The sequence below is a fragment of the Fusarium mangiferae genome, assembly GCF_900044065.1.
Source record: "Fusarium mangiferae strain MRC7560 genome assembly, contig: FMAN_scaffold007, whole genome shotgun sequence".
Taxonomy (NCBI): Eukaryota; Fungi; Ascomycota; class Sordariomycetes; order Hypocreales; family Nectriaceae; genus Fusarium; species Fusarium mangiferae.
In genome coordinates, this window is record NW_024573927.1 from 2,509,909 (window position 1) to 2,536,721 (window position 26,813).

The following is a 26,813-nucleotide window of genomic DNA, read 5'->3' on the forward strand; positions in this document are numbered from 1 at the left end:
TTTGCAAATGTCCTGCTAGGCTTACTTTATCTCCTTGATCCTCTCATCCTCGGCGTTCTTGTCCTCAATATGAGCCTGTCTAACATGTTGATTAGTAGCCTTGTCATCTAAACCGTCTGACCCAAGCTTCTCATTCTCTGCCTCTTCATTCTCCTCTTCTTCAATAGCCCTCTTATATAGGCCAGCTTTGATATCCCGTCTCCAGAGAAATTGACCTGCCATAAATAGAGTAAGATAACAACAGGTGAGACCGACGTTTGCTGAGAACCCCTTGGTCCAGCGAGGACCTTGGGTGATGGGGAACGCGACAACGTTATACCAGGTGAAGAAGGCCCAGCCGACAGTCATCTAAGCACTCGTTAATTTCGAGAAACAATGGGTTACATGAATGATCAACTTGCCATGGCACCAGTAGTAAAGCTCCTTGCTTCATTGTCGTCCTTCATGATTAGATGCACCCAGGGGAAAAGCATGGGGGTAATGCAAGAACTCATGCCAAGGAGGAAATATGCGGCAAAATGTAAACCGAGAGGAATGTTCCAAACTAAAAGGGCCGAGTGGCAGAAGAGAAGGACAGTTCCCGCGAAACAAAAAGGCACCCAAATCGGATACACCCTGTAGAAAATGTGAGCTCGCTACGTAAAGGCTGGTAAGGCTGATGGAACTGACATAACAAACGAAGGTACGGTGATACCGACCACAATGGCCAGTGCTTGGACTCCAGTTGGTAGGATGTTAATCATCTCCACAGAGTACTGGCCAGTAGACTTTACCCAGACAATCATCTGGCCAGCAACCCAAGTAGTCAGTTGAAAGCTAGGGGTTTCGTTAGAACAAGGGCTAAAGTGGTTCGAGTCAAGAAAGTATGTCACTCACCAGACATAGGTGCCGACAGCGATGTAAAAGTGCCACTTACGAAAGACGCGCTTCAGCATCTTCTTGCCAATCTTCTTGCTCTTCCTCATCCCATCGTCTTGCATACGTGCTTGAGCAAGCTTTTGGTCGTCTTCACTGAGCCACCAGACACGAGGACTAGTAGGCACACCTGGATAGAGAAAAAAGCCGACAATAGCAATAGGCAGAGAAATGATGCCATCAATGATAAAGACCCAGCGCCTGAAGTTACAAGAGTCAGAGCCGCGAGAAATAGGGAACAGATTCCCGTCAACTTACCAGCCCGCCATGCCTCCCTTTCCGTCGAGACCGGCATGAGCGGCAGCTTGCATATAGCCACCAAACATGGCACCGATATTGCTCGAAACATACCAGACTCCAGCACGCTTGAACACCTCATCAGACCGATACCAGGAGGAAAGAACGTATAAAGAGCCAGTAGCAGCAGGAGTTTCGAACAGCCCCATAAGGAAACGCATGCCATAGATCATCGGTGCGCTGTTGTTCCGGCACTGAATAAAGGTAATAATGGACCAGAGAGTTTCACAGATGGGCAGAACCCAACGAGCGTATTTGGGACGAGAAATGAGCAGCATGCAGGGAATCTCCATCACCAGGTAGCCTATGTTGTAGAAGGTAGAGAATAAGTTGTACCTGGATCGAGTCAGACTTGAAACTTAGAGGGATATGACCTACTGACTCGATCCCTTTGAGATTAAGCTCTTCTTTCATACCCGAGTTATAAGCATTGTTAATATTGGACTGGTCAAGCCACTTGATGAAGTCTATCAACTGTTAGCGCTACTATTACTAATAAATCCCAATTTCATGTCAGGACTTACACATAGAACAACTAAACGCGAGTCATCAGTCAATCGTCTCAATTAAAGAATGCTTGGACGTACATCAGGGGCAGAATGGTACGATCTAGCTTTCTGAGAAGTCGCTTCTCCTCCTTACTGTAATGACCAGGGTACCAATTGAAGATGTAGAGCCAGGCGAGCCAGACACTCTTGGCCTCGGGCTTGGTCGCCGAACTGACGACAACCCCATTCTTGATTACTGGCTCAGGGATCTCTTCGGGGCTATCAGCGACATCTCGGCGAGTCTCGACCTCCTCATTCCTGGACTGGAACTCGGGCCTATTGTTGGTCCTCGATTGAGAATTCATGGCGATGAATTCAAGGTAACACTGTTACAATGTGGTCAGTTTAGATCATACCCTTAGATTGAGACATGAGCTGATGCAACTTGACTATAATGATCTTCTTGTCCGTCTACTTGTATCTGTCGATCGCGTGCTTATCCGCATTACCCCGCATGCCCGTCCCCATGGGGTCACCCCAGTTGGAGGCTGGTCTGTCACCAAAAAGCCTTCGGGGCAAATGCGTCGGGGCAATTTTCTCGGGTAACGGAGGATATACAAGCTTTAACAATTGCCAAGTCTGTGGGAAATCTGGCGTAGTTTACCGTAAGCCGAGTTGTGAATTGGACTTCTATGCGAAAATCCTGTTCCGTTGCTGCTGTCGGTGGATGCTACACCGAAAGCCGACTGCTGCCATTCGCGACCCTCAACACACCAAACCCTGATTCTTTGTAAACAATTGGCGATTTGTAGTTGCTGGACCTTAATAGGAATATATGAGAATTACATTGACTATACTATACTACAAACCTTCAGAAGCACCCGCTCTCGTGTTCAGTGCCAAAGATGCCATCATCAAAGCTAATAATGCGATCCATATCAATAAACTCGGTATCAAGGAGCATCTGGGAAATCATCCCCAAATCTCCGCTTCCTACACTACAGCTTTTTTGCCCTTCTTGGTCATTGGCCATGCTAGAAGTCGTACCAGGGTAGTACGCGTTGGCTGATACATTCGCCGTGAATGAGGGTCCCCCATTCTCTTCGGCTGGATGTCTAACGGTTTGATGACCTTGAAATCTCGGAGCCGCATTCAATAGTTTTGAGACTGACCGAGAGTGCTTAACTTCTGTTGTATAAGCCGAAGGGTTAATATTGAAAGATGCTTCTCGAACGCATCGAGTATGCAAGTCAACAAGAACAGCCTGATACTTGGATGCAAGATTCTCCTTAGGCCCAAGCTGATGGGGCCCCGCCCATCGTTCAGCCATGGTCTCTAGGTTTTGTATCAATACCCAGAACTCGGATGATAAAGATTCAGTTGCATGACACCGCCAAAGTAAAAGCAGAACTCTGGCCGCAAGGTATACACAAAAAGAATATTGATTACTGAGAGGCCCTATATGCTCAGCAATCTGCAAGTAATGATTCGTTATGGTGGCGATCTCAATAGCAGCCGCTTGGCAAGTATCGAGGCTACAGAAACTTGGTAGTCTTGTTCGGAAAGTCCAGTCTAGAGGAGGAAAGGCGATGGGCTGATGGAGTAGTATCATAGATGCATTGTGCGTGACATGCGCTAGCGTAAGGTTTGGATCCATCCTTGACGATTGCTGAGCAATATTCACTTTCCATTTCTTCGGGAGGAGCATCTTCCAGTGCACCAGTCGTACGTCAAGCTCCTTAAAGCGAGTGAGCCAACCACCGAGATCGTTGTGATCCTTGATATTAATTTTCTGCTGGAGGAAATAACTCGTGACGCGGCTCAATGACTCGGTTGCCTCGATACAATACGCAAAAGCCCCGACTGTCGACATATCAACAGAAGACGCTGCTGCTCCCGGTGATGCCGTTGCTTCGGGAGGTGTAAAACCACCTTCATCAGTGGTAGCTGGTACAGTGGCAGAATGTGAAGGGAGAAACGCGATGGGGTTTCCAATGCGTGCGGCTGATTTATCCCAAATCCCAAAGTATGGGGTCGATACAGACTCTTCTTTCCTCCACGATATTCCGTCACAGGGCAATCGGCGGTTTACATCATCTGAGGTAAGGCTAGTATTCCAGCCTGTGGTGAAGGAGCAGAATCGATCTAGGTTGAAGACACACCAGAAGACTCTTCTTCTCTCTTCAGCTTCTGTCCATTCTTGTGGCGGATTTAGGGAAGTATTTGGTCGAGAAAATGAAGAGCGGTCTGCTTCCTCGCTTTCTATTGTGAGTTGGAGGTATTCAACCATACGAGTCAAAGCACCGATGAGTGGCCAAGCTCGACACTCCTCTCCGTCGCCAATCTAAAAGGCGAATCAGTCATGAGAGTCAATCAAGGATTAAATATAAGCTTACATCGCGAAAACAAATAATTATTAGGGCCTGTAGGTTCTCCACTGTCAGACTCTTGGTAGCTTTGGATACCACCCAGTCTCTCACAGCTTCTTGGTCGCCAATGAGACTCTGTGCTATTTCGGCGATGTCTCTCCTGGGAACATGATACGAGGCACTTAACATCATGGCTTGGAGGACAGGGAGCAGACATCGGTCGTCCCCATGATCTTGACGTCTTTGGCGAAATCGGGCCTCGTGTATCATTGGAATCCATGGGTGTATCTGCCGAAAGTACGCGTCTATGACCAGATCTAGGATGACATCATCGGGTAAACCTGGCTGATTGACGGCATACTGAGACCTTTCTCGATACCCAACATGTTCTTCTGTTCGACGACGTTTACATGTCGAATCAACAGAAGCTTCTGGAGAAGCGGTAAGTGTAGGATTGCCGAGTTTCCATATCTCGCGGGCAAGAGAGGATAGTAGACTCTGTCTATCTACAGCTTCTTGTTGTGAGCTCGCCTGAGTAGTTGACGCCTCTTTGTCGCGAAGGTTTTCTAACTCTTTCTGTTGTTTTGAGATCGTCCGTTCCAATGTATCTTATATCTGATCAGTCATAATATCGTGGTAAATGGGCACTGACCGCACCAAGCCGTTTGTGCACGTTTTCGATGGCGCCGCCTTTCATGCCAGGTCTGGCGCGCTTTGTCTCGTAGACGCAATCTTGCCCTGGCAGGACTTGTTAGATATCCCGTTGTGACGAGGAGCATTATGTCGCCATACCTGTCTTTCGACAGTGTTCGCAGATTGGCGTCTCCCGTGAGCATCGAAGCTTACGTTTCCGACAGCAGTTGCAAGCAAGCCCTGCATCGGGGGCTTGAGCAGTCTGCTCCGGCTGAGTGGGGTCGTCGTTATCCATCCTATCGCCTTGCAAAGAGTGAAAGCACGCCGTACAGTTGTATGTGAGTGTCAAAGATGAGAAGACGGGAGTTCAATTCTCCCGAGTTATTTAGCCCGGGGGCCGCTTGAGATACCCCGAGGTGCCGAACAGCCCCGCACGTTGATGGTGTCTGGCTTATGCTAACCTGGCTTCTCATCGCTCAAGCTGGATCGATAATCGGACCAATATTCACCGAGCTCATCTAAATTAATCTAGCTCTCTCAAAATTCATATTGTTCTTCATCCCGATTGGTAATTTGAGTCACCCTTTTTTCTTCGACATCACAATTCGTGTCTCGTCCATCAGCCTGCCATGCCTGGATTACCCGGCTTTTCTGATAATCCCTTCCGGGATCGTCATGATCTTCTACGTGCAGCCACCGCTATTATCAAACCATTGGGGCAATACAGGTCCAAGTCCAAAGCTCGCGTGAAGCTATTTCCATCGACTGCTGCGGGCTTTGACGATGTCGCCGCCCAGCTTGAAGGTTTTGCTCGTCCACTATGGGCAATATCAAGCCTCGTGGATAAATCCACGGACCCTTCACTACGTTCCTGGCTCCGCGGCATTGAGGCTGGTGTCGATCCAGAGAATCCCGAATACTGGGGTCATCTCGGATCTTTTGACCAGCGCATGGTGGAAATGGAATCAATAGCTTTCGCCTTACTGACGGAACCTCATGTGATTCTGTCATTCTTAAATCCTGAGTCTACGAAGAACCTGGAACAATGGTTGCAACAAATTAACAAGTTTGATATGCCGCGAAACAATTGGCGGTGGTTCCGAGTTCTGGTGAATTTGACACTGATGAAGGCACTGGGGTTCGACAAAGAGAAAGCGAGACAAGCCATGGATGCCGACTTTGAATTGCTCGATCAGTTCTATCTTGGAGAGGGATGGTCGTCGGATGGTGTTTGGGGGGACGACAGGAAGCAGGCAGATTACTACTCTGGAAGTTTCGCCATCCAATTCGCACAGCTACTGTACGTCCACTGCGCAGTAGATGACGTGAAAAGAGTCGCGAAATATCGACAGCAAGCGATAGAATTTGCGTCTGAGTACTGGAGATACTTTGACACAAACGGTGCTGCTATCCCCTTCGGTAGAAGTATGACTTACCGATTCGCCTGCGGAGCTTTCTGGTCTGCCCTTGCTCTCTCCGAAGTCCAATCATCCGAGCCTCGACTTAGCCTGGGTACAATCAAGGGACTTCTCCTGCGGCACTTGCGATGGTGGGCGAAACAACCAGAGATCTTCAATTCAGACGGTACGATGAATATTGGCTATGCATACCCCAACATGTACATGTCAGAGGATTATAATTCCAGACAGTCTGTTTACTGGTGCTTGAAGTCTTTCGTCGTGCTTGGGCTACCATCAGACCACCCATTCTGGACCGTCCAAGAAGAACCCCATCCAATCTATGGCTTGATTCCGAGCGCCAGACACCCCGACACTGCAAGGACCTTTCCAGCACCTCACCAGATAGTATGTCACTCTGAACAGCATCATTATCTTCTATCAGCGGGACAGATGACTACTAAAATGTTCAAAGCCAGAGAAGCAAAGTATGGAAAGTTTGCATACTCTTCTGCCTTTGGATACAGCGTACCAACTGGCATGGAACTCCACCAAATTGCACCCGACAGCACTTTGACTGTGAAATTGGATGAAGATGGACCGTGGAGGATCAGGTCGCAGCCGGTCGATGTTCGTTTCGACACTATACTTATTCACTCTGCAAAAGGCCGTGGTCATCTTCCTTCCACTACTAGCACGTGGAGACCAGTCGAGAGCGTGGACATAGCAATCCAGACGACTCTGATTCCTTTAACTTACCACTACCCGGGATGGCATCTTCGTATCCATCACATAAGAGGCCTTGGAGCCGTCAATGGCATCCCGGGGTTTAACAGCTTCGAAATGGTGGACAGCTCCTTCGCAGTAGACGCGCTCACGGATGCAGGGTATCATATTCCCGAGAACGACACGTCAAAGATTAAGCATCACGGGCAGTTCGCTGAAGGTTATGTTACTGAGCAAGCTAGCGTCCTGGTCAAATCTCGACGCGGAGTCAGTGGCATTGTTGATCTAACACCAAGCATCCACCTCAAAGGAGTCCTTGCCCGCGATCAAGGGAAGCTAGGACGCGGAGGTTATCTGATTCAAGCAGATCCCAACACAAATCTAGTCTCACAGAAGACGTTGATTCCGTCCATTCGGTATTCTGGTGCAGGTGCCATGGGTAATCATTCCAACGTGCCCGTCGCGTCGGAGAACCCACTATCAGCTTTTGTTGCAACTGCAGTGTTTGGCGTGAGCAACGTGAATCAGAGCATGGAGTATGTGCCTAACGACTGGTACTATCTCCAGGACGATTGGGCCTGCAAGAATATGCTAGAGATTGACGTAACAGCAGCTGGTGAAACACATATCAGTATTCAACAGGTAACACCTCGTAGGGCCTCGGGAAGAGGGCTTACGTAGAGCTATACTCAGTTGAAATACAAGGAGAGAACATCTTCATATCTACCCTAAGAGCCTTTCCATATCTACAAGTTTATTGCTGGGATTTTTGCTCTGATTATCGGCTCGTACCTGAAGGTCCCAAATATCAACCCTCCGAAGGGCCTCCTCAGTTATACTAGTCGGGCAACTATAGATCAATATTATATTTAATGTGAGAATAAGAGAAATCAGCATGGTATCAAGGCATCTATTGTCGTAGCTGGGAAAACCTGTATCTAAGTTCTCTCTGTCGATTTAAGCACTCAGCCACGAGTCTCAACTATATAAAACACATCCAGCTAAAAACCTATAGATAACAGGTATCATGATGACTAACCAGGAGAACCCTTATCTAGGCCAGACCCATACTTAGAAGAAGGTTTCCGAACTCGACAAGATAGTAATCGCCGTATACCAGTCCGTGGTTTGCATATCGTCTCCTCGCGTTCTCATTGTTGTTAGCTGTCCCATACTTCAAAAGAGCATCAAACGTGGTCCCCGAGACAGTATCTTCCACTTTGATGGACTTTCCACCGTCTTCAGAGGTGGTCACCCCGACTTTCTCGGTAGCGAGACAAACATCCAATGTGTCCTTGACGATTTCAATAGATGCGTCGAAGAAGTGGCCTGACAACGTGTATCTTCCCAACCCAGCAAGCGCCTGAGATATCAATAACATTCCATTGGCAGCAATGACACCAGCTGATGAATCACGAAGAGGCTCTCGAGGATTCTCAATGGGCGCATCGAAGTCCCAGAGCGGCACATGTCGCCCTCGACGAGCGCTTTTGTGTCCTGAATTGCACTGAACCGGAAGCTCGACACAAGCAGGGGATGTCTCTAGTCTATGCAGGAAGTACTCGGCGCATCCGCAAGCTGCGTCAAGGAACCTTTCCTTTTTGGTCCAGTTGTAAGTCTGTGCATAACCAAGGATAGCCCACGCTTGACCCCTCGACCATGTCGAATCATCGGTATAGCCCTGGGCTGTCCGTCGCCATTTCAAATCTCCTGTTTTGGGGTCAATGTTGGCAACATGGCAAGTTGAGTAGAGTTGCCCCTGATATCCGCGTTTGAGAGTTGAACTCGCAGTCTCTTGTCGAAGATGCGTCTTCAATAATGTTGTTGCATGGGATGAAGCAATGTCAGCGAGTCCCTGTTCACCCGTCTGTGCAGCAGCATAGAATAGCAGGTCAAGATTGCACATGCTATCAATGATGGTGAGTAGATTGTTCTCCATATCTGTGACGGTGATGTCCTTCTTCAGAAGGCAGTCCCAGCTGCGAATGGCACCAGCAGCTAACACATAACGGGTAGCCAAGTTGTGAGCTGCTTGTATGATAGAAACTAAACTTCTTTCACTTCCGAATAGCTCAAAGTCTCTCCGGAGGGCCGGCATGATGATAAAGCCAATGTCGTGGGTGTCTGTTCTGCTAGCCATGGCATGAAGTGGCTCAGACCATGACTTGCATAACGGGAGTAAATGGCCCCTGGTGATCATGGATGATCCGTGTCCGGGGCTGCCGGCCCTGATCGATCCCGGGTATCTGATGGATCGCTCGAGCAACGTGTACAGTGTTCCCGGGAAAAAACCACATGTCCAGAACTCAGGTTCGCGAATTTCCCATCGCCCTTGTTTCGGGCCTTGCTGGGGCACGATTTCGGGGAAACCATGGTGTCCCGGGTCAAAGCCTTGCAAGACCCTACTCGCTGCACGATATGGTTTGGCAAGGGTATTCTCATCAAAAAGATCTGATAGAAATTTGTCTAGAGCAGGTCTCTCATGGCTGTTTTCTGCTGCTTCTTCTGACCATGAGGTTTCACTCAAAGATGCATGCTCATACTCGATCGTGGATGATGCAGACGAATCGCTGAATATCATGTCACCACGTTTGGCAGTAGGTACAAATAGTTTGCTAGCTGCAATTGAGGTGTCTTGTAGTAATGGAATCATTATGGAAATTGCATGGGGAATCAAGGATAGAATCTGCAGTCGCAACCTCCAAGTTCAAGGCCAGATGTTTATCTAAATGAGTCCTCACTTGTAGTCTAACTGCTAGTGCTTACTAAAATGGCATTACAGGTCATTCCCATAGTTGAAGTGGACCGACCGTCTGAGATAGCCCGCCTCCCTCTGGTGGCGGAGTATGTAGCTCGGTCTGCGGACGAATTCGGATGCTGCTTCACACCAATTAACTCTTCACAAATAAGGCAACCAACACAACCCAGAGTTGCAGTAAGTTTAATCGTCTCGCGGGAAATCAGGGCTATACTCTTCGTGACCTAAACTAATAGGCAAATTTCATGATGTTATAGTCGAGGTAAGGCGTGCCATGCAAGCATTAGCTTTCGGTCCACTCAACTCAAAATAACGCTCCCACGAACCTATCCCATGCAGCATACTAATTAACGGCACAATTACCCGAGATGCCCTAATGCCTACCAGAAGTCGGGGTCAAAAGCGTTTTCATGTCCTGATTTGCATTTCGCCCCTACTCCCCCATCCTTTCTAACCAACCAGCACCTAACCCAATGTCTATCCTCCCAGAGACTTTGTCCGAAAGGCCAATCATCAGTCCATTCACCCTGAAGAAACTCGACACTGTCGAAGTTCTTGCCGACCTTGGCCTTTATTAGACCTTGGAACAAATCAAGACCTTCTTCGACATCTAAAATGGAATCCAATGCATGTTTCTTCTTATCTTCATAGCCAGTATTGTTCATCAGTAGCTTTTCATCCAACAAATTTAGATTAACAACCAGCCTTCTCAATTCGGGTAAAGTCTCAGCAAGGATGTGCAGCTCCTCTTGAGGTAAGGTCCCGTTTCTTCGTTCGAGATCAATCGTAAGGCTGGTCAAACCAGGTATCCATTTGCAAAGGCTGCGCAGCTGATCCTCACTTAGTACTGGCCTGGGCTTGAATCCTCTCTCATGGTTCGTCCACTGGAGATGTTGCAGCGAGGATCCGTGATGCTTCAAAACAGGATTGAAGATGTCCTCATGGACAGTTTCACTCTCTTTCCAGATGAGCTGCTTCAATGTTGGAGGTAATGCCAAGATGAAATCGAGGGCCGGAGGAGGCGGTGAAGAAGACCACTTGTTCTTTGGTAATGGCCCTGGGGCAGCTTCCCACTCCGCCAGATGTTTCCTCCAATTTAACCACCGACCTTGAATAGAGAGATTCTCGAGAACTGTTAATGCTCGGGGAAGGTCAACGAGTAAACTTTTCCCTTCTGGCCGAGTGTTCCCATAATCGATTGACAAGGTGTGCACCTTGGAGAAGTCTATAGCTTCCAACCAGAGCTGCATGTTTTCCATTGATAACCTTTCAATCGATGTATGTCGTCGATCATACCGCCTTCGTGCAATTCCGTCTCCATGTCATGCAGAGTAGCCTGCCAGGCCAGCGGGATATTTGAATTTGTATGACAGCTCACCCGATTTCCATCGGCCACGATAATATATTTCTGTTGCTCTTCTTATAAGAGCATTTGTGGAACTCGACACTGGCCATGTGCCATCATCGTTTGCCCAATGTGGTGTTCCTGACCGCATATATTCCAACTCGGATTTTTTAAACTCGTAGTCATATAACGATAGTACTTGTGGCGCCGATAGATAGCGATTGCTTCCGTCCGGCCGGAATGGCAGATTATAACCATCGGGAAACTCTGTGCAACTTGGCCCACCATTCCTCAGGTCGAGCTCAGTGATGTTGCTGCATGTTTTCATGGTGTTGTGCACAACTTCCCATCTGCCGAATGGCTGGTACGATGGCACGATTGATCGAAGGATCGAAGGACATGGGTCTTTGTCAGTCCACAGTGGTGGCTCGGGCCATCTGCTCGCGAATGCGGACAAAAAGGAAGATGCAAGGAGTAGAAACATAGTAAAATACCTCCTGGCTGTTACGTGCGGCATTTCTCATTACTTCTGTTAATGTTGTAGAAGTAAGATTGCGGATTTTCGAAGGATTCATAATGTTGCTGATGACGTGTTGGCTGAGAACACCGTGTTGTCATTTATTACCTATTTTCACAGCCTAAAGCTTAACCTTATAGGCGGCTGTTAAATCACTTAATACATTGCTTGCAACTCCTGTAATATAGAGATACACTACTCCTTTGCAGAACCTTGCCCCGGAACTGAAAACAGATTGAGATTGCATGGACCGTAAAGATACTAACGGCCAGGTATATTATGGCATTTCTCGGGCCACTTGGTTTGGTCCATGGCTGGATACAAAAGCTAGACACGCCGCCATCAACAATGCGCACAAGGTTGGACAATTGACTTGTGATGAGGTTAGGGTTTTAGAAGAGGCTTCAACCCTCAGGGCACAAAGGGAAAGGACACCAATAAACACATACGGGCAAAATAACCCTTGCCCTCACTATTGCGTAGGATCTAGATTTTGGCTGGGAAGCTAGAAACCCTGATGGACAGTTGGACAATCCCGTCCTCGAGCTCAGGATAGGAGCCAAGAGCATAGCCTAGACCGATGGGAGGGCAAACGTTGATCTAGACGCCGATGAGAAAAAGTCCAATACATGGCAGGATAGAGTAGACATCTGTGCTGGCGCCGACGCCGTACAGAAGTCAGCCAGTTGCTGCTAGAAGTGGCACTAGGAGGTACACTCATAGCTTGTTCTCGGGCTCGCAAATTCCATTCCTCTTGTGGGCCTAGGAATTAGTAGCTAGTAGGTCAGTGTACCGCCAATAAGCACTCTCATAAAGCTTCCAATAATGGGAGCGTATATACATAAGGACCATTTGGGCAGCTGTGAAGTTATAAGGTGGAATGGAGAAGAAGCTTGCTTGAGTAGTTATAATGACACTCGCGACAAGAGTCGATATAGTGATCTGGAAACTTGCCCATAGGGCATCAGGGAGGCACTACTAAGACATCCATTCAATCATCATTGCCATGTTCAAAATGAATGTCCGGGTGATACAACGCCACCCAGTTGGCATCAAAAGTGTATATCACATAGCCCCAACTTTGCAAACTCATTTGAAAGCCTTGTTGAGTGACGTTCTCAGACTACACTAAAATTCTTGAGGGGCTTGGTCCAGTGAAATCGAAAGCTGTGATGCCAGGAAGGATCACAGGTGGGAAGTCAAATGGCTTTCCAGAGCGAATATGAACATTCTTGTATATGGAATAACAAAAGTCCAGCCATTCTCGGTACCAATAATATGATGACTCTTTATATTTCGACGCGACCTGTCATCAGAGAAAGTGACTGGAGCAGATATATGTGGCGGTGCCAAATAGATGTCTTCAAATTAGGCAATTAGAAGCTCGGGCTTTCTGAAGATATCTGCAAAGGCATCGAACTCCCACTCAGGAATGGCTGTTGCAGGCTGTGACATTCCGCGACGGACATTACCTTTGTTGATGTCACACCAGTACTCGAATACCTCATCCCAAAGATCTTTTGGCTGTTTGTTGGTGTTCGGTGCGGATTCCTTAACTCGTAGAGGTTTCGGCTCGTCTCCTTGCCCGCCCAAGACCCCATCGGGCCCCAAATTGTAGTTCGTTCTCCCTCAGCCTCATATCGAGTGTTCGCTTCATTGGAAGTCCATAGGCCTGTTGGGCCTAGGAGGGCAAGATGGGCTGTTTTTTGAGTCGAAGACTTCGGCTTCAGAGAAAAAAGAAACGTCGAATTCACCTAGGGTATCAGTCGAATTGGTTGGGCTAAGTGAAGAGACAGTAATGCCAGCCAGGAACTTGCTACGGCGAACCTGCGGCCGGGGGGTTGAGGAAGTAATACCAATAGTCAGACTGCCTCCTGCTATGCTGGCACAATTGAATGACATAACGGGACCGGTAACTGGCCCACACTGCGCGAAGACAAATTTCTCAAGTCTTAGACCACCACTTTTCGGTGAAGTTACAGAAGCAATAGAGTCCATATTGGACAGCTCATATGTGTACAATGTCTCTGTGCCCTCTTGATATTGGCAATGAGACATGTATCTTTGATCCTACCTAACCTCGACTATGCTATCTTGAGGATATTGTTTGGCTTTGTTACTATCTCGTTACTGAAAGAACTCGCAAGGCCCATGATGCACCGTTGATTAAAAACTGAGTGAGTTATATAGCTCTTGATTGTGTTCAGTTGCTTATACGGCGTACAGCTAGTCAGAAAGTAGATGTGGTCGGCGATATCTCTTTTTGAGGCCCCTATATGCCTTCTCATTAATGGGAGCTTTATGAGCTAAATCCACTCTAATAGTCTCTGATATCATGGGTGGGAGAAGTGCAGATGAGAGAGTGGAACAGTCCTGTTAAAGTGCTGCACTCTTGAATGACGACTGAAAGCTCTTTGGTAGGAATCGCAACAATACGAATACAAGATTGAAATCGGTTACTGGTGTAGATATTGCGGCCCCAGCCCAGATTGGCTCTCCAAACGAGCTAGGCCCATCGCAAAGGCCACAACTCATGACAGACAATCCACGGGGGTTTTAATAGCTGCTGAAATATTTGACCTGGCTTTTAGCTTCATGGGCCGATGAGGCAGTTGCCTTGAATCTGAAATGTACTTCAGATTGTCTTATAGTGAGGAATGAAAGGTGACGGCGCTCATACCATCAACAATGACGTGATGGGCGAAAAACGCGATACCCAGCCTCGAGAGAGACACATACTGGGAATTTGGAAAATCCGAGTCGCGGACATGCTTCATTAAAACAATTCTCCAGGCTAGTTTATCAGGAGAAAACAACTCAGCATACTCCTATCTAAGAACTTAAGCCAGGTGTTGAGAAACGGGACTGTGTTTATATATATCCTTCCTGCCACTTCGCAAGACTACTGTTACAGGAAGATCCAGATCGACCCAAGGATCATGGAAACCGGGCTCCTACTCAAATCAATCGGGTTGGCTTGCCAACGAGACAGGGGCCTGTCAGATTCCTTGTCAGCTTACGGTTCAAGCGTTTCGAAATTTTATTCGAGGAGGCTAGAATCTGTCTATATCTTAACAGTATAACCGTCTCTTTATTCACTGAAGGAATGGACCTGCAGACAAATGAAAATCTCTATCACAAAACCTCCTCGAACTATAACTATGTATTGCGCTGAAACTATTGTTATATTTTGACTATGACCCAGGGCGCGGAATATGCGGAAAGCCCAGCGTCATCTCGCTCTCTGACTCGCAAAGACTTTTTCTCCTGCCATTAAAATACTTTGAGGGATGAAAAACGTGAAAGCCGATGCTGACAATAGCCATGGGAATTGCATCGAGGACATAGAGATACACCTCTTTAGATTGCAGCTCTCCATCACGTCCTTCAACGTACTCAATCATTCGAAAAAGCGATCGTACGAGGATGAGTGCGCTGGCTACGGAAATGACGACCATGAACTTTTGCCAGCCGTAAGGCTGTACTAGAGACTTGTTGAGAAATAGGAAGTGGAACGATGTCGCCAGCGCAATAAAGAGAGTGAAAAACACGAGCTGTACCATTATGCCAGCAGTTACAACGCTTTCCACTGTCGTCTCGTTGTCTGCGGTGTCAACCTTGACGAACTTTCCACCATCTGAAAATCGTTAGTCATGGCTATTATGTGACTGATATGCAGACTTACCAACCGCTTGCAGCGCAATTGATACTATGTCGCCAACGAGGAAGACTTTCGTCAGCCAGTTCGGCTTAAGCAACGAGAACTGCTCCCCCTCCAATTTTCGGATGTATCGTCCCAGACCCATGTAGATGGATGCAGCATAGCATGTGGGTCCCAGAAGAAGAAGTAAATTCTGTACAACACAGGGACCAAAGGTGTAGTTCGGCGACTCCCGGGCACTGACTGCGCGACTAACAAAAGCAATGGCCTCGACTGATGAGTAGACTCTGTTAGCCATCGGTCGAAAAGAGCGGGATAAAAAGGTGGACTTACACAGTGAGCCAACTAGAAATGGCACGAAGAACCATGTTCTTGTTCTAATGGTTTGGAAGAGGTGAACAGCAAATGACAGAATAAAGATGACTGCAAAAACCGCTGCTACAGGAAGAGAAGGTTCGTAATAATAATAATTTACCATTATGTCGTGAATCACTAGCGACAGGAAATAAGTATAAAGTAAACAGAGCGAAACGGGAGTTCTAGTTCTTAATGCAAAGAGGCGTTCTTATAAGCACAACAAGACAAAGAGATATCTCAGTCCCAGCCAACTTCGGACACATTCCTAGGTATAAGTAGTGGAAGCGTCAATAGAATTGTTTTGCTTCAAAATAAGAAACTCCTGGACATTACGTATGTCACTGCTATCATAAAGCTGGAAGGTTATTATGATGCACATTAAGTATGTGTTTCATACTTATAGATGCTCTGATTGGTTTCTTAATGACCAGATAATCATCAGTATGGAGACGCTCTCGGCAGAGGTAACTTTAGTTAGCGCAGATCCATTTTTCCTTTACCCTTCACTACCGAAACAGGCACGATCAAGCTTTGGCTCTAGGCGCTATGTCTGCAGATAAACGGTAGCTAAGGAATGTCTGATATTTGCTGTACTCACCAGTCTAGCTCTGCCGTGATTGCACTCATTATCTGAGACACGGAAAATTGTTCTTATCTTATTTAAATCTGGGTTTCTTACCGGGACTGTATATTTAGCGCCAGGTTGCATTCCTTCTAACCTTTAAACTCCACCTTTACTAATAATAAAAAATTAGAAGTCTTAGATTAGATTGGCAAGAGGATGGTACTTTTACTTTTTAGCAGTAAATTTCTGTTGTTAAATTGTTATTTAAATACCTATATAATTATAGAGCTTTTGAAGACAATAGCAGGAGCTAGTATTAAATTAAACTCTTTAAGGCTATTTTCCTATAACCTTGCCTGTAAAAATTGGATTTAGTCTTTTCCTACAGTATTCTTGCAGCTATTTACATTAAGCCCGGTTTTCACAGCTTTCTACCTGCTGTCTTGGGCCGAACCTGAAACTCGAAATCTAAGCCTAGCCAAATAATGAACTTTAGTTGTTTGAACTTGGCTAATGCCTGTGTCACCCAAGTCCTCAATTTCTCATCAGATTGTGGGTTGGACAGGTCCTCTGATGCAGGTTCCGAGAATGCGCATAAGTAGAACTACTTGACTGGCACCATCATTGAACCCAAATACACATGACGAACAGTACGGCACTGTTGCCTTACACTCAACTAACCACCAAGCAGCCTCGGTGCGTTGTAATTCTCCTAGTGGCATCTGCCACTACAAGTCTGATATTACAGGCGTTTTGGCAATTAATTCACTTAAAAGCCTCTCAACACAGCTTTATTAGCGAGAAGTGTAGTCTTTATGCCCGTTTTAGTACATGCTCTGTATTCCGAGGCTTACTTTCTCGTCGAGTAATTATCAGTCTAACAAAGTGCAGGTTCCCTCCTATGTTTACTAGCGTTAACATTGCCGCACCTAGTGGGACTGCTGCCAGTCTTATTGAAGCCATGAGTATATTTCCTATCATACTCATACAATGGCACAACCATTCACACCCAGGATATAGAAACAGTGGTTTGGTTTAAGCCATGACTATTAAGTGAATGATTGGTTCGACTTATCGGATAGAACAAAGCCTATTACGATAACTATATATAGCATTAAAAGAATACTCCCTTTAAAGTAATTGCTTTTGCCCTCGTTCTGCATGTATCCATATAAAAATACAGAAAGGATAACGACAAATATATCCTACTGAGGGAACAATAAAGAAAAGATTTGATCCTTTTGCATAGGCCTAGGTGAGAGAAAGACCGCCGAAAAGAAGACTAAAGCAGGTATTTAAAGGAGGGGACTTAGAGAGCGTTGACCGAACCAATCTCTAGGGATAACGCAATATCGTCATTGGCGGCAAATAAAATGGCATTCTATATATATGAGCGTGTGACGAGCAAGCAGTAAGGAGAACTTACCCAGGTTTCAGTTACGTTTACTATCAGTGCAGATACAGTCAGCCCCAAAGACTTTTCCTCAATGTAAAGTTCTTGAAGAATAGTATCCAAGGCATCGATAAGGATAACCGCAAGAATATAATACAGCAACGTTGCAGTAAGCATTATGAGCAAGCTCTTCCTTCTGCTCCCGTTTGGGACGTGTTGCGTCGTATCTTGGGGAAAGTGTGCTTTTTCTGTAATTCTAGAAGGATGAGTCGCTGGTAGTGCCTGATCAGTCTATTGACTGAGTTAAAGAGCTTCAGAAATCACATTACACCTTGTTGGGCTGATTACTCCAGATGATGACGCCTTGTGATTCTTTCTGGAATATGATGGCCTTCGATGGAAATGTTAAAGGTCTGCTGTGTGTCTTTGGTGGGAAGTAATAACGTCCTGCTGGGCAGAGGATCTACTGGCATTAGTACTTTCGCCCTCATTCCAGATCACCGCTGAATACGTGCGCAGGGTGAGCCACAGCCTGATAACATATGCTAGCAACAGTCGAAAGGAGCAGAGGTAGCTGAATGGTCTAAGAATCTCAGCGTACAGAGTATCATTCAAGTCCAATGGCTGTAATACAGAACACGTATGACAACCGTCGCTGGGTGCCAGGGCCTTAGGCATGCTGTGTGAACAGCTTTCACACCTCATTACATAAGTCCCATAAATTGTGTAAAATAGTGTAGGGTTAAACACCCCCATTATTGCAAAAAGCAGCATCGTTGAATCAAGCACTGGCAGACTGTGCATTGGATCGTTGTGTCTTCCGCTTGAGTGCACCAAAGCACATAGAAATCCCAGGAAGAAATAAGACACCTGCCAAGATACTCCCGATGATGCACCCCTCGACGAGCCCGCGTTTTCCGCGTCCGAGCGCAAAATTGTAGGTTCTCCCCGCCCTGTGCTTGGAGTTAGGCCAACGGCTAACTTTACGTGTCAGGACCATCTTCTGGCTTAGGACGGCAAAGGTTCTAGTATTCTGCCCTATCAATATCATCATCGCCATCGCGCTGCACGACAACGCTTTCGATTCGGAGCACCTTACAGGCGCGTCGCGTGTGTTCCGCCTGGAGACCTGGGGCGCCACTCAGTGCACCCGTCTTCGATGGAAGCAATGGATGCTGAAGGTTCCAGTCTTCCGAACGACGTATCCCACTCTCAGAGATGATCTGAAGCGACAGACTCTCGAGATGGGATCCAAGAACCATTAGACTACAAAGTACTTCCAGAGGACAACGGCCAACGGTGCGGCGAACGGTATGTCTATCCCAGGAGTAAGGTTGAGAGCAGAGCAGGATGTACTCACTGGGTCTTAGGCGGAGCGCCGGATCCGGTTCAAGATCAGATTATGCGCCACGATCCTTGCTTCTTTAACTTTTGGGATGCCTATCTCAATCAGAACGTTAAATTCGACCTATAGAATGCCCTCCTCGGTGAAGAGCAGGAGGAGGAGCTCTTCTTGCAGTTTGCCCTTACCGGCCTTACCTGTGATCCCCGCGCGATAAGGAACATGGTGCCCCAGTGAGGTATAGGCGATGCTGCTACTGGACCTGGAGGTTTAGGCACTGGAGGAGGGATGACCTGAGCTAAAGAACGGTCGGTATTGGGTTTAGGGCTCTAAATATAAGGCCGAGATCCGATGTCTTACTGAGGAGATTAGCCGGAAGAATATGCAGTGCGATGAGAGGATCATTACAAGCCATTGTAAGCACTACTTCTAAAACCGTTCGATTTGGGATATTGATAGACTGTTCTGGGGTGAAGGGGAAGAAGAGTATATTGAGCTGGAGATTTACCTTTAGATTCCCGAGCGCGCCGAGCTGGCGAGGCTGCTACGCAACCAGCCGAAAGACCTGTCCGATGAAGAACTCTTCCAGCTGAGAATCAAGGTCCCCGACCTAGTTGTGGCTCTATGTGGCAGGAGAGAGACGGGTATGGCGGGCAAGAGAGGTTCAGGCAAACGAGGCTGTGCTCAGCGCATATCTCAGCCAACCCTCCCGCTTATTAAATAGGAGAGCCTGGTGCAGATCCAATAGCTAGACCCAGACCCCTTTCCTATCCTCATGGACCCGGAGGAATGCCTGGATTGCATCGGCGATAAGCGCATGACTCTGCGGGAACGCATGTTTCGGTACTGTCGACCTACTGTCAGGAATGATCGCATTAATAATGCTTACCTGGAGGATTGCGAGTATGCTGAGCGGCGAGGCAAGGCGATATAATGCCACCACCTTAAGTGCGAGGATATAAAGCTTTAGGACCTAGATCATTTCAGGAACCACGTCTAAACGGTCTATGGCGTGCCGCTTAGGTCGTCTATGTAAGTTAAGAAGAGATGAGAAAAGAAGGATAAACACTGCCGGGTGGTAAGATAAGGGAGTAAGGGGCTTGTAACGTGCCAGGGATAAATAGATCAATAAAGCGATAGATTCGATGACCTAATAACTCCATGGTATAACTGAAGGGGGTAACGAGAGAAACTTTACTGTATATGCCGCTTCCCACAAGATTTCTTGACGCTCACGCGAAAGAAAAATGCATGTCTTTGGCAATCCTCCTGTAGTCTAGACCGTTTGGGAATATGAGGAGCAAGAAATTCCTATGATGCCAACCTCAATACTACCTATTTGCATCATTATCAGCAAGGTCAAGGCGTTGTGCTAAATTTAGGGTTAAAGACGTCAGTGGATGGGCATCACAGGGACAAGCTAAATTCATCTGTATGCATCAGAACCAATTCAAAGCCAAGCAGTGCTTTTTCTCAGGTGTGTTCTATATCAATAAGACAACTCTGGCTCGGTTCGGGCTGGCTTCCTATAGACAAGGCGCCCTCTTGATCATTCTACCGCCACCGGCCCGTTCTTTTTAATAGTATTCCATTTTTTGCTTAGAGTTCTCATCGCTTCGGTCTCTTCTAGTACCTTGGGTGTCTCTGCCAGTAGCAATTATGAATTGAAAGGGCAGAACAAGGTCAATGAAGCCAGGACTGGAGTCCGGCAGTCTAGCTGGGGGGCGAGGTATACATAGCTAGTTCTTCATTTTTTTAAATCTCCAAATTCAGCAGATGCTATACAATAAAGGGCGAAATGGGTGTCGCGAGTTTTGCTACATAAGGATTCTACAAGGACCCATTTTCGGCCCTCAGTAGTTTCCCCACCTTGTCACATTGTATCTCTGAAGTTTCGTTACGGATCTGGATATCTAAGTTTAGCATAGCCAATTTGGTCCCTCATTAAATGTAGTCCAGTTTCGCCTATTTGGATGCAAGTTGGGAAGGGCAGCCCAGTCTTCGCCGCCCCCAAAGCCGGGAGCAGCTTACCCTATACATCTGGCGTGAAGAAAAAGTCATTTGGTACATCACGTGCAGGAAACACGTGATATAGGTAGCCTAAAGGATTTCCTCGCTACTGGCTGCAACAGAAAATCCAAGCTTCGTCTATATACTGAATTTGACTGCAACAACAGCTTCCGCACACCTGTTGTGCGCAAATACGACCCCATTACCGGCCTCGTGTGACATTTGGCCTTTGCAGCTTGCATGTGCCACGTTACTTCAGAGGCGATCCTCATGCCTTGAAGAGGCTGGTGGTCTGGGGATGGGGTTAGATATAGGTAAGGGTTAAGAAATATACTAAAAGGCCAAAAGGGTAGGTTTATATATTTATACCCTAAGGTAGAAAACCACTAGTATTAAACATTTACAAATAGTAAATAGATCTACCTCCTATTATATAAGTAGAAAAAGCCCTAAAGTTTTTAACCCTAAAGTATAAAGTAAAAGGTTATAAAGAAGATAGGGTATATAGTATTATTATTATTATTATAGTAATTTTTAACCCTAAGGTATAAATAAATAGCCACTACCTTAAAGCATTAAGCATTAAGTATTAAGTATTAAGCAATAGCATAAATTAAGTTTTTATATCTATAGGTATAAAATTTAAAGTTATTAAGCTAGAACTAAAGTAAGGCTATTAACTTTTATATTTTTCTATATTACTTATACCACTATATCTTAAAGTATTATAGGCATAAAACTACAGCAAAAGGTTTCTTTTTATAGAATATAGCTTTAACTCTATAAAAGATTAATAAGGATCCTAAAGGTAATAATAATAATAGATAGCAGAAATAGGCTAAAGATAATAAAATTATTATTATTAGTATTTATAGCTATTTATATATTTACTAAAGTAAATATACCTTAAAAAGAAGTAATTATAGTAATAAGAGAGAAAGCTATTTAGGATAGTATTAGGTTGGTTAGGGGAATAGATTTATTTATAAGTCTATAGATAATAAGTAATAACCTTAGTTTACTATAATTTACTTATAGAAGTTAGCTAATATCCTGGCTACCCTATATAGAATTAGTAATATTATATTAGTATTTTATTTATATAGAAAATAGAGGTATAGTAAATTATAAATATAATATATTAGCTTCTATATAATATAAAATAAAAGAGAAAAGGCAGTTTTACCTATTTAAGGTATAAATAAAAATAAGAGGGTAAAAGAAAATAAAATTATATCTAATTTATAGTTAACTTCCTTAATAAGAAAGCCTAACTATAAAGCTAAGATAATAGTAAGGATGGGATAGTAAAAGGAAAATTAATACATTATAGATTATAAATAATAAGGATACCTTAATTAAGGTTATATATTTATTTCTAACTATTTTAAGTTAAGACTAAAGATTTAAAGTTCTATTATATAATTAAAAAGATAATATAATATAGATAAACCTAAACTAGATATATAACTATAGCTAGCTTATATATCTATCTTTCTATATCTATTTATATATATTATTAAAATAAGGCCTTACTTTCTTTTATATCCTATCTTATAAGATCTATTAATTTATTTTAATAAGATATTAAATTTATAGCTAAATGCAATCTAATCTTAGGCTATTTCTAGATAATAAAATAATTACTAAAGAATTCTATTAACTATTTAACTAAAATAGATATATCTATAATAATCTAATATATTACTATATAATTACTATTAAGTAGCCTACCTCTATAAAGCATAAATATAACTTCTTTTATATTATTAAATAAAAAGAGATCCTTTAAATGCTTCTAGATCTATTTTACTATAATATCTCTATTAAGTTAAATATCTTAATTAATATTCCTATTATCCTTACTATTACCAATAACATTATAAAGATAGAATAGGTTATTATTATTATTATTTTCTATATTATAGCCATTATATAGATCTATCTTAATAATAAGGCATTAAACTAATAGGGTAATAGGTTATACTATTTTAAAATCATATTAATTAAACTAAAACTCATATAGCTAATATAGCTTTACCTAGAATATATTCTTACTATAGTATACTTTATAAGCCTTTTTTACTATCTGCCCCCCTTTCTTATTCTTGCCTATAAATAGCTTCTAAAGCAGTAAAACTCTATTAGCAATCTCTAGATTTATTATATTATTATTATCTCCTTCCTTAATAATAACCTATTTAGGCTAAATAAGGTATTAATTAAATATAGATTTACATTATATTAAAGATAGCTTTAAGAATTCCTTTACAGTTTAGTCTTAAAGTATCTTATATACTACTATAAACTTATCTATAAAGAAAATAGCATTATTATTATTACCTAGCCTATCTATTATAAATAATAATATAGATATTAGCATAAAATGCTTTAAGTTACTTAAGTTAAAACTTAAAGTTAAGAATACTTAAAAGAGAAAAAAGGGGAAAGAAAAGAGAAGAAATAAAATAGTAAAATCCTCTTCTTATATTAATATATAACTAGCTTACTAATAATACACTTAATTTATATAAGGTAATAGATTTATATTTTAGCCCTATTTAGTAAGGATCCCTAAATAATTATACCCCTTTAGTTTAGTTACAATCTCTATAATAGATAATAATCCCTATAGGATATTTAACTTAAGCTATATTCCTTTATCCCTGATTTTATATATAATTTATATAGCTTTTTCTATACTTAAAATCTATATTTATTATTTAAGACTTTAATAATTACTAGAACCTTAATCTTTATATATTTCTAAATTAAATTATTTATAGGCTAGAAATTTTATTAGGATTAAGGCAGCTCTATTTATTATTAACTATTATCTATTATCCTATATATAAGGGATAAGTAACTGTAAAATAGTATTATTATTATTAATAACTATTAGTAAGCCTAGACGGTAAAATAAGAAAGGAAAAGTAAATAATAAGATAGATAAAGATAAAAATAGAAGAAAAAAGAAGATATACTTTAAAGATAAAGACTCTATTTAGAATTAAATAAGAAAATATTAAATCCTAATAGCTTATATACTAATTAATGCTCTTATTTCTATATAGAGCCTAAAAAAGAATAGACGCTTAAATATAAAGTATATATAAACCCTCTATATTATTTTTATATAGGGCAGATTAAACTAAAAGGCAGAAAAGAATTATCTTCTAGTCCTCTATAGTTAAGCTAATATATTAAAGATAATAAAACACCTTTAAAGATAAGGCCAATTAATTAACCTTAATACTACTAAAAAGCTACCTTTCTTTAATAAATAGCTCTTTATTAATTAAGAGAATAAAGTAGAGATTATAGCTAGATAATACTATATTAAAGCTCTTAAGGCATATATCTAGAAAATAGGTATTAATAAAAAAGAGCTATAATAGACTTATAAGTTTTATAATAAAGGTAAGTTTTATAAGTTAATTACCTAAATATATATATATAAGCCCTATAGTAGTAAAGAGCCTTTACTTTAGTATTTTAATATAACTAATTATAAATAGATACTTTACTGCTAAGCCTAAATCTTAAGCTCTAAATTAATTAATAGGATCTAGCCATAACTAACAGTTATAGTTAAGTATAGATATAAGTTATTATAGTATTAAGCTAAGACCTTAATTTATTCTATAGGAAAGCAGCTTTAATTAAGGATTAAATAATTAATATTCTCTAATTAGGCAGTAAGAAGTAATTTCTTACTTATTATCTTATTACTATCTAAAGGAATAAAAGATAGAAGGAAATAACTATATGCTAATATAAGACCTCTATCGGTAAGGCTACCTTCTAAATCTTAACCTAGGACTGGATAATTAGCTATAAGATTAATAATATAAGTAAGATAGACCTAAAAGTATTTAATACTATTTAGCTGACTGATAAAAACTATATATATAATACTTATTTATAATATTTTACAGTATATTAAGGATACTATCTTAGCTCCCTGGCAATACTGCTAATAAAGTGGAGCTAATAGACTGAAAGAAAATATTAAAGTTCCTTAACTTAACCTATATAGCTAATTAAGTCTATATAATTTTTTACCTATAATTATTATTATTATCCCTATTATTATTATTAAATTTAGCTTAAGGTATTAAATATTAACTTAAATTCTTTATGGCAATAGATAATAGGGAATATAAGGAGATATATAAGAGGATTTAAATAACCCCCTAGCTATAATTCACTAATATTAACTATCTTATATCCCTAAATAAAGATAATAGAAAGGTCCTATTTTAAGTTATAAGCTATATTATAGCTTAATTAAATAAGAATCCTTTAACATCCTCTTAATGTAATAATAATAAGCCCTCTTTATATGCTAATATAGTAGCAAAACTGAAGCACTATTTAGATTAAGATATCTATAATGCAGAAAAGAGACTTAATATCTTTATATAGGGGCCAGAATATTAAGACTTAATATTTAAGATAGCTTCTATCCTTTTATAACAGGAAGTTCTTAATTTTATACTATAAAGTATAGCCAATTTTAAAAGTCTAACTATCAGGCTATACTTAAAATAAGCACCTAAATAAGGCAATAGTGCTTAATATATAAAACGCTTCTTATATAAAATATAGAATAGAGTATTAATAATAGTTTAGCAGTAAGTTAGGTATAACTTTTCCTTAAAGTAAATAAAGCAATTCTATAATGGCCACTCTATCTATAATAAGTAAGCTTAAAGCGCTAATATAAGAACTTTTTATTTTACTAACTATTTAGTCCTAACTAAATTATTAAAAGACTATATAAGAGAAGATCTTAACCTTATAGCTAATTCTACTTCTATTATAAAAAAGCTTAAAAATAAGGCCTTTAAAGCCATATTATATTAGTGGCTTACCTAACAGTAAGGTTAATTTTATCTTAATCTAGAGGGTAGCTATTATAATTATAAAAAGGCAAATACTAGCAGCCTAATTACTATAACTAGCCTAAAAGCTACTTTTAATCTATATAAAAAGTAAGAGGTTTAAGTATAAAAAAAAGCAAAAAACCTAAAATATAAATACTATAGTTACTCTATTAGTATCCCTAACTTTAGCCCTAACTATTTTAAGCTTAACCCTAACCTTAATCCTAATAGTATTATATCTTAGCTAAAGATATTAATAAAAATTAAAATTATCTATATATAGAAACTTTTACCTATAAAAGTAAAGCTAAATATAGATAAAAGGTATTATATTAATACGCTATAGCGGCATTCTTTACTAAAAAAGAGGCTATTAGGCTAATACTATAAAATAGAAGGATTAAATAGGGTAATATTGCAAGCAGGCACTTTAATGCCTTTAAGATAATTAGGGGTAGAGGGTAAAAAGGGAATGCCTGCAGTAAGCATATTATTATTTCCCTCTACTATTCCTTTATTAAGACTAGCTAAAGGTCTTAGGCTATAATCTTTATTATTATCTCGGATTATATAAAGTAAACTATTATAAATATATAGTATTAAGGTAAAATAGTACTATAAGCTCTTAATTAGAATATATAGTAATAATTATAGCCTATTAATATAGTTAATATAATAAATTAAGACTATAATAAGATTAAGGCTATCTATAAGAAAATAGGATTAATAAGAAGTAATAATTAAATTAACTTCTATTAAGCTTAAGCTTATTTTAAAAAGTTTTTAACCTTAAGGTATAAGTAATTTAATAACTTTTAGTTAGTATAATTATAGCTTTTATAGAAATAAGCATAAATAGAGGTAATATAATTAAAGCTTATTTTTTACAGTAAGTTTATATATAGCTTATAGTAATTACCTAAAGAACCTACTATCAGTTGTGCAAATAGGGACAGGGTTGGCGGGATGGTGAATGTCTTTGTCAAATTCGAGCGCCGACCAGAAAATAACAATTAAAATCTGCCAAAAATCAACATTAGTGGACAAGCAAATAAAAAGTAGAGAGAAGCATAGTGCAAGACGTAATTAAATAACTAGCAAGTACCAAATCCATTTTAATCTTGATTCGCGCCTTCTATTTTATTTTCTAT

The 26,813-nt window shown here is 41.8% G+C and overlaps 8 protein-coding genes across 8 annotated transcripts; 2 read left to right on the forward strand and 6 right to left on the reverse strand.

The window, feature by feature from the left end:
• Positions 1 to 21: 21 nt before the first annotated feature.
• On the reverse strand, positions 22 to 2,065 carry FMAN_14079 (uncharacterized protein; the record flags this gene model as incomplete). Its single annotated transcript, XM_041833630.1, has 8 exons — positions 22 to 348; positions 459 to 615; positions 670 to 816; positions 877 to 1,116; positions 1,174 to 1,548; positions 1,595 to 1,679; positions 1,737 to 1,747; positions 1,800 to 2,065. 8 exons carry the CDS (start codon positions 2,063 to 2,065, stop codon positions 22 to 24), a joined length of 1,608 nt encoding a protein of 535 aa, XP_041683974.1.
• Positions 2,066 to 2,571: 506 nt separating this feature from the next.
• Positions 2,572 to 4,997, reverse strand: FMAN_14080 (uncharacterized protein; the record flags this gene model as incomplete). The annotated part of the gene is made up of 4 exons (XM_041833632.1): positions 2,572 to 4,044; positions 4,097 to 4,677; positions 4,727 to 4,807; positions 4,862 to 4,997. The coding sequence occupies 4 exons, from the start codon at positions 4,995 to 4,997 to the stop codon at positions 2,572 to 2,574; spliced, it is 2,271 nt and encodes a 756-aa protein (XP_041683975.1).
• A 334-nt stretch (positions 4,998 to 5,331) lies between these two features.
• FMAN_14081 (uncharacterized protein) lies at positions 5,332 to 7,506 on the forward strand (the record flags this gene model as incomplete). Its single annotated transcript, XM_041833633.1, has 1 exon — positions 5,332 to 7,506. One exon carries the CDS (start codon positions 5,332 to 5,334, stop codon positions 7,504 to 7,506), a length of 2,175 nt encoding a protein of 724 aa, XP_041683976.1.
• A 373-nt stretch (positions 7,507 to 7,879) lies between these two features.
• Positions 7,880 to 9,478, reverse strand: FMAN_14082 (uncharacterized protein; the record flags this gene model as incomplete). Its single annotated transcript, XM_041833634.1, has 1 exon — positions 7,880 to 9,478. One exon carries the CDS (start codon positions 9,476 to 9,478, stop codon positions 7,880 to 7,882), a length of 1,599 nt encoding a protein of 532 aa, XP_041683977.1.
• Positions 9,479 to 9,963: 485 nt separating this feature from the next.
• FMAN_14083 (uncharacterized protein) lies at positions 9,964 to 10,833 on the reverse strand (the record flags this gene model as incomplete). Its single annotated transcript, XM_041833635.1, has 1 exon — positions 9,964 to 10,833. The coding sequence occupies one exon, from the start codon at positions 10,831 to 10,833 to the stop codon at positions 9,964 to 9,966; it is 870 nt and encodes a 289-aa protein (XP_041683978.1).
• A 2,265-nt stretch (positions 10,834 to 13,098) lies between these two features.
• FMAN_14084 (uncharacterized protein) lies at positions 13,099 to 13,503 on the reverse strand (the record flags this gene model as incomplete). Its single annotated transcript, XM_041833636.1, has 1 exon — positions 13,099 to 13,503. The coding sequence occupies one exon, from the start codon at positions 13,501 to 13,503 to the stop codon at positions 13,099 to 13,101; it is 405 nt and encodes a 134-aa protein (XP_041683979.1).
• Positions 13,504 to 14,639: 1,136 nt separating this feature from the next.
• On the reverse strand, positions 14,640 to 15,584 carry FMAN_14085 (uncharacterized protein; the record flags this gene model as incomplete). The annotated part of the gene is made up of 3 exons (XM_041833637.1): positions 14,640 to 15,082; positions 15,131 to 15,379; positions 15,440 to 15,584. 3 exons carry the CDS (start codon positions 15,582 to 15,584, stop codon positions 14,640 to 14,642), a joined length of 837 nt encoding a protein of 278 aa, XP_041683980.1.
• Positions 15,585 to 18,311: 2,727 nt separating this feature from the next.
• On the forward strand, positions 18,312 to 18,686 carry FMAN_14086 (uncharacterized protein; the record flags this gene model as incomplete). The annotated part of the gene is made up of 2 exons (XM_041833638.1): positions 18,312 to 18,358; positions 18,416 to 18,686. The coding sequence occupies 2 exons, from the start codon at positions 18,312 to 18,314 to the stop codon at positions 18,684 to 18,686; spliced, it is 318 nt and encodes a 105-aa protein (XP_041683981.1).
• Positions 18,687 to 26,813: the final 8,127 nt, after the last annotated feature.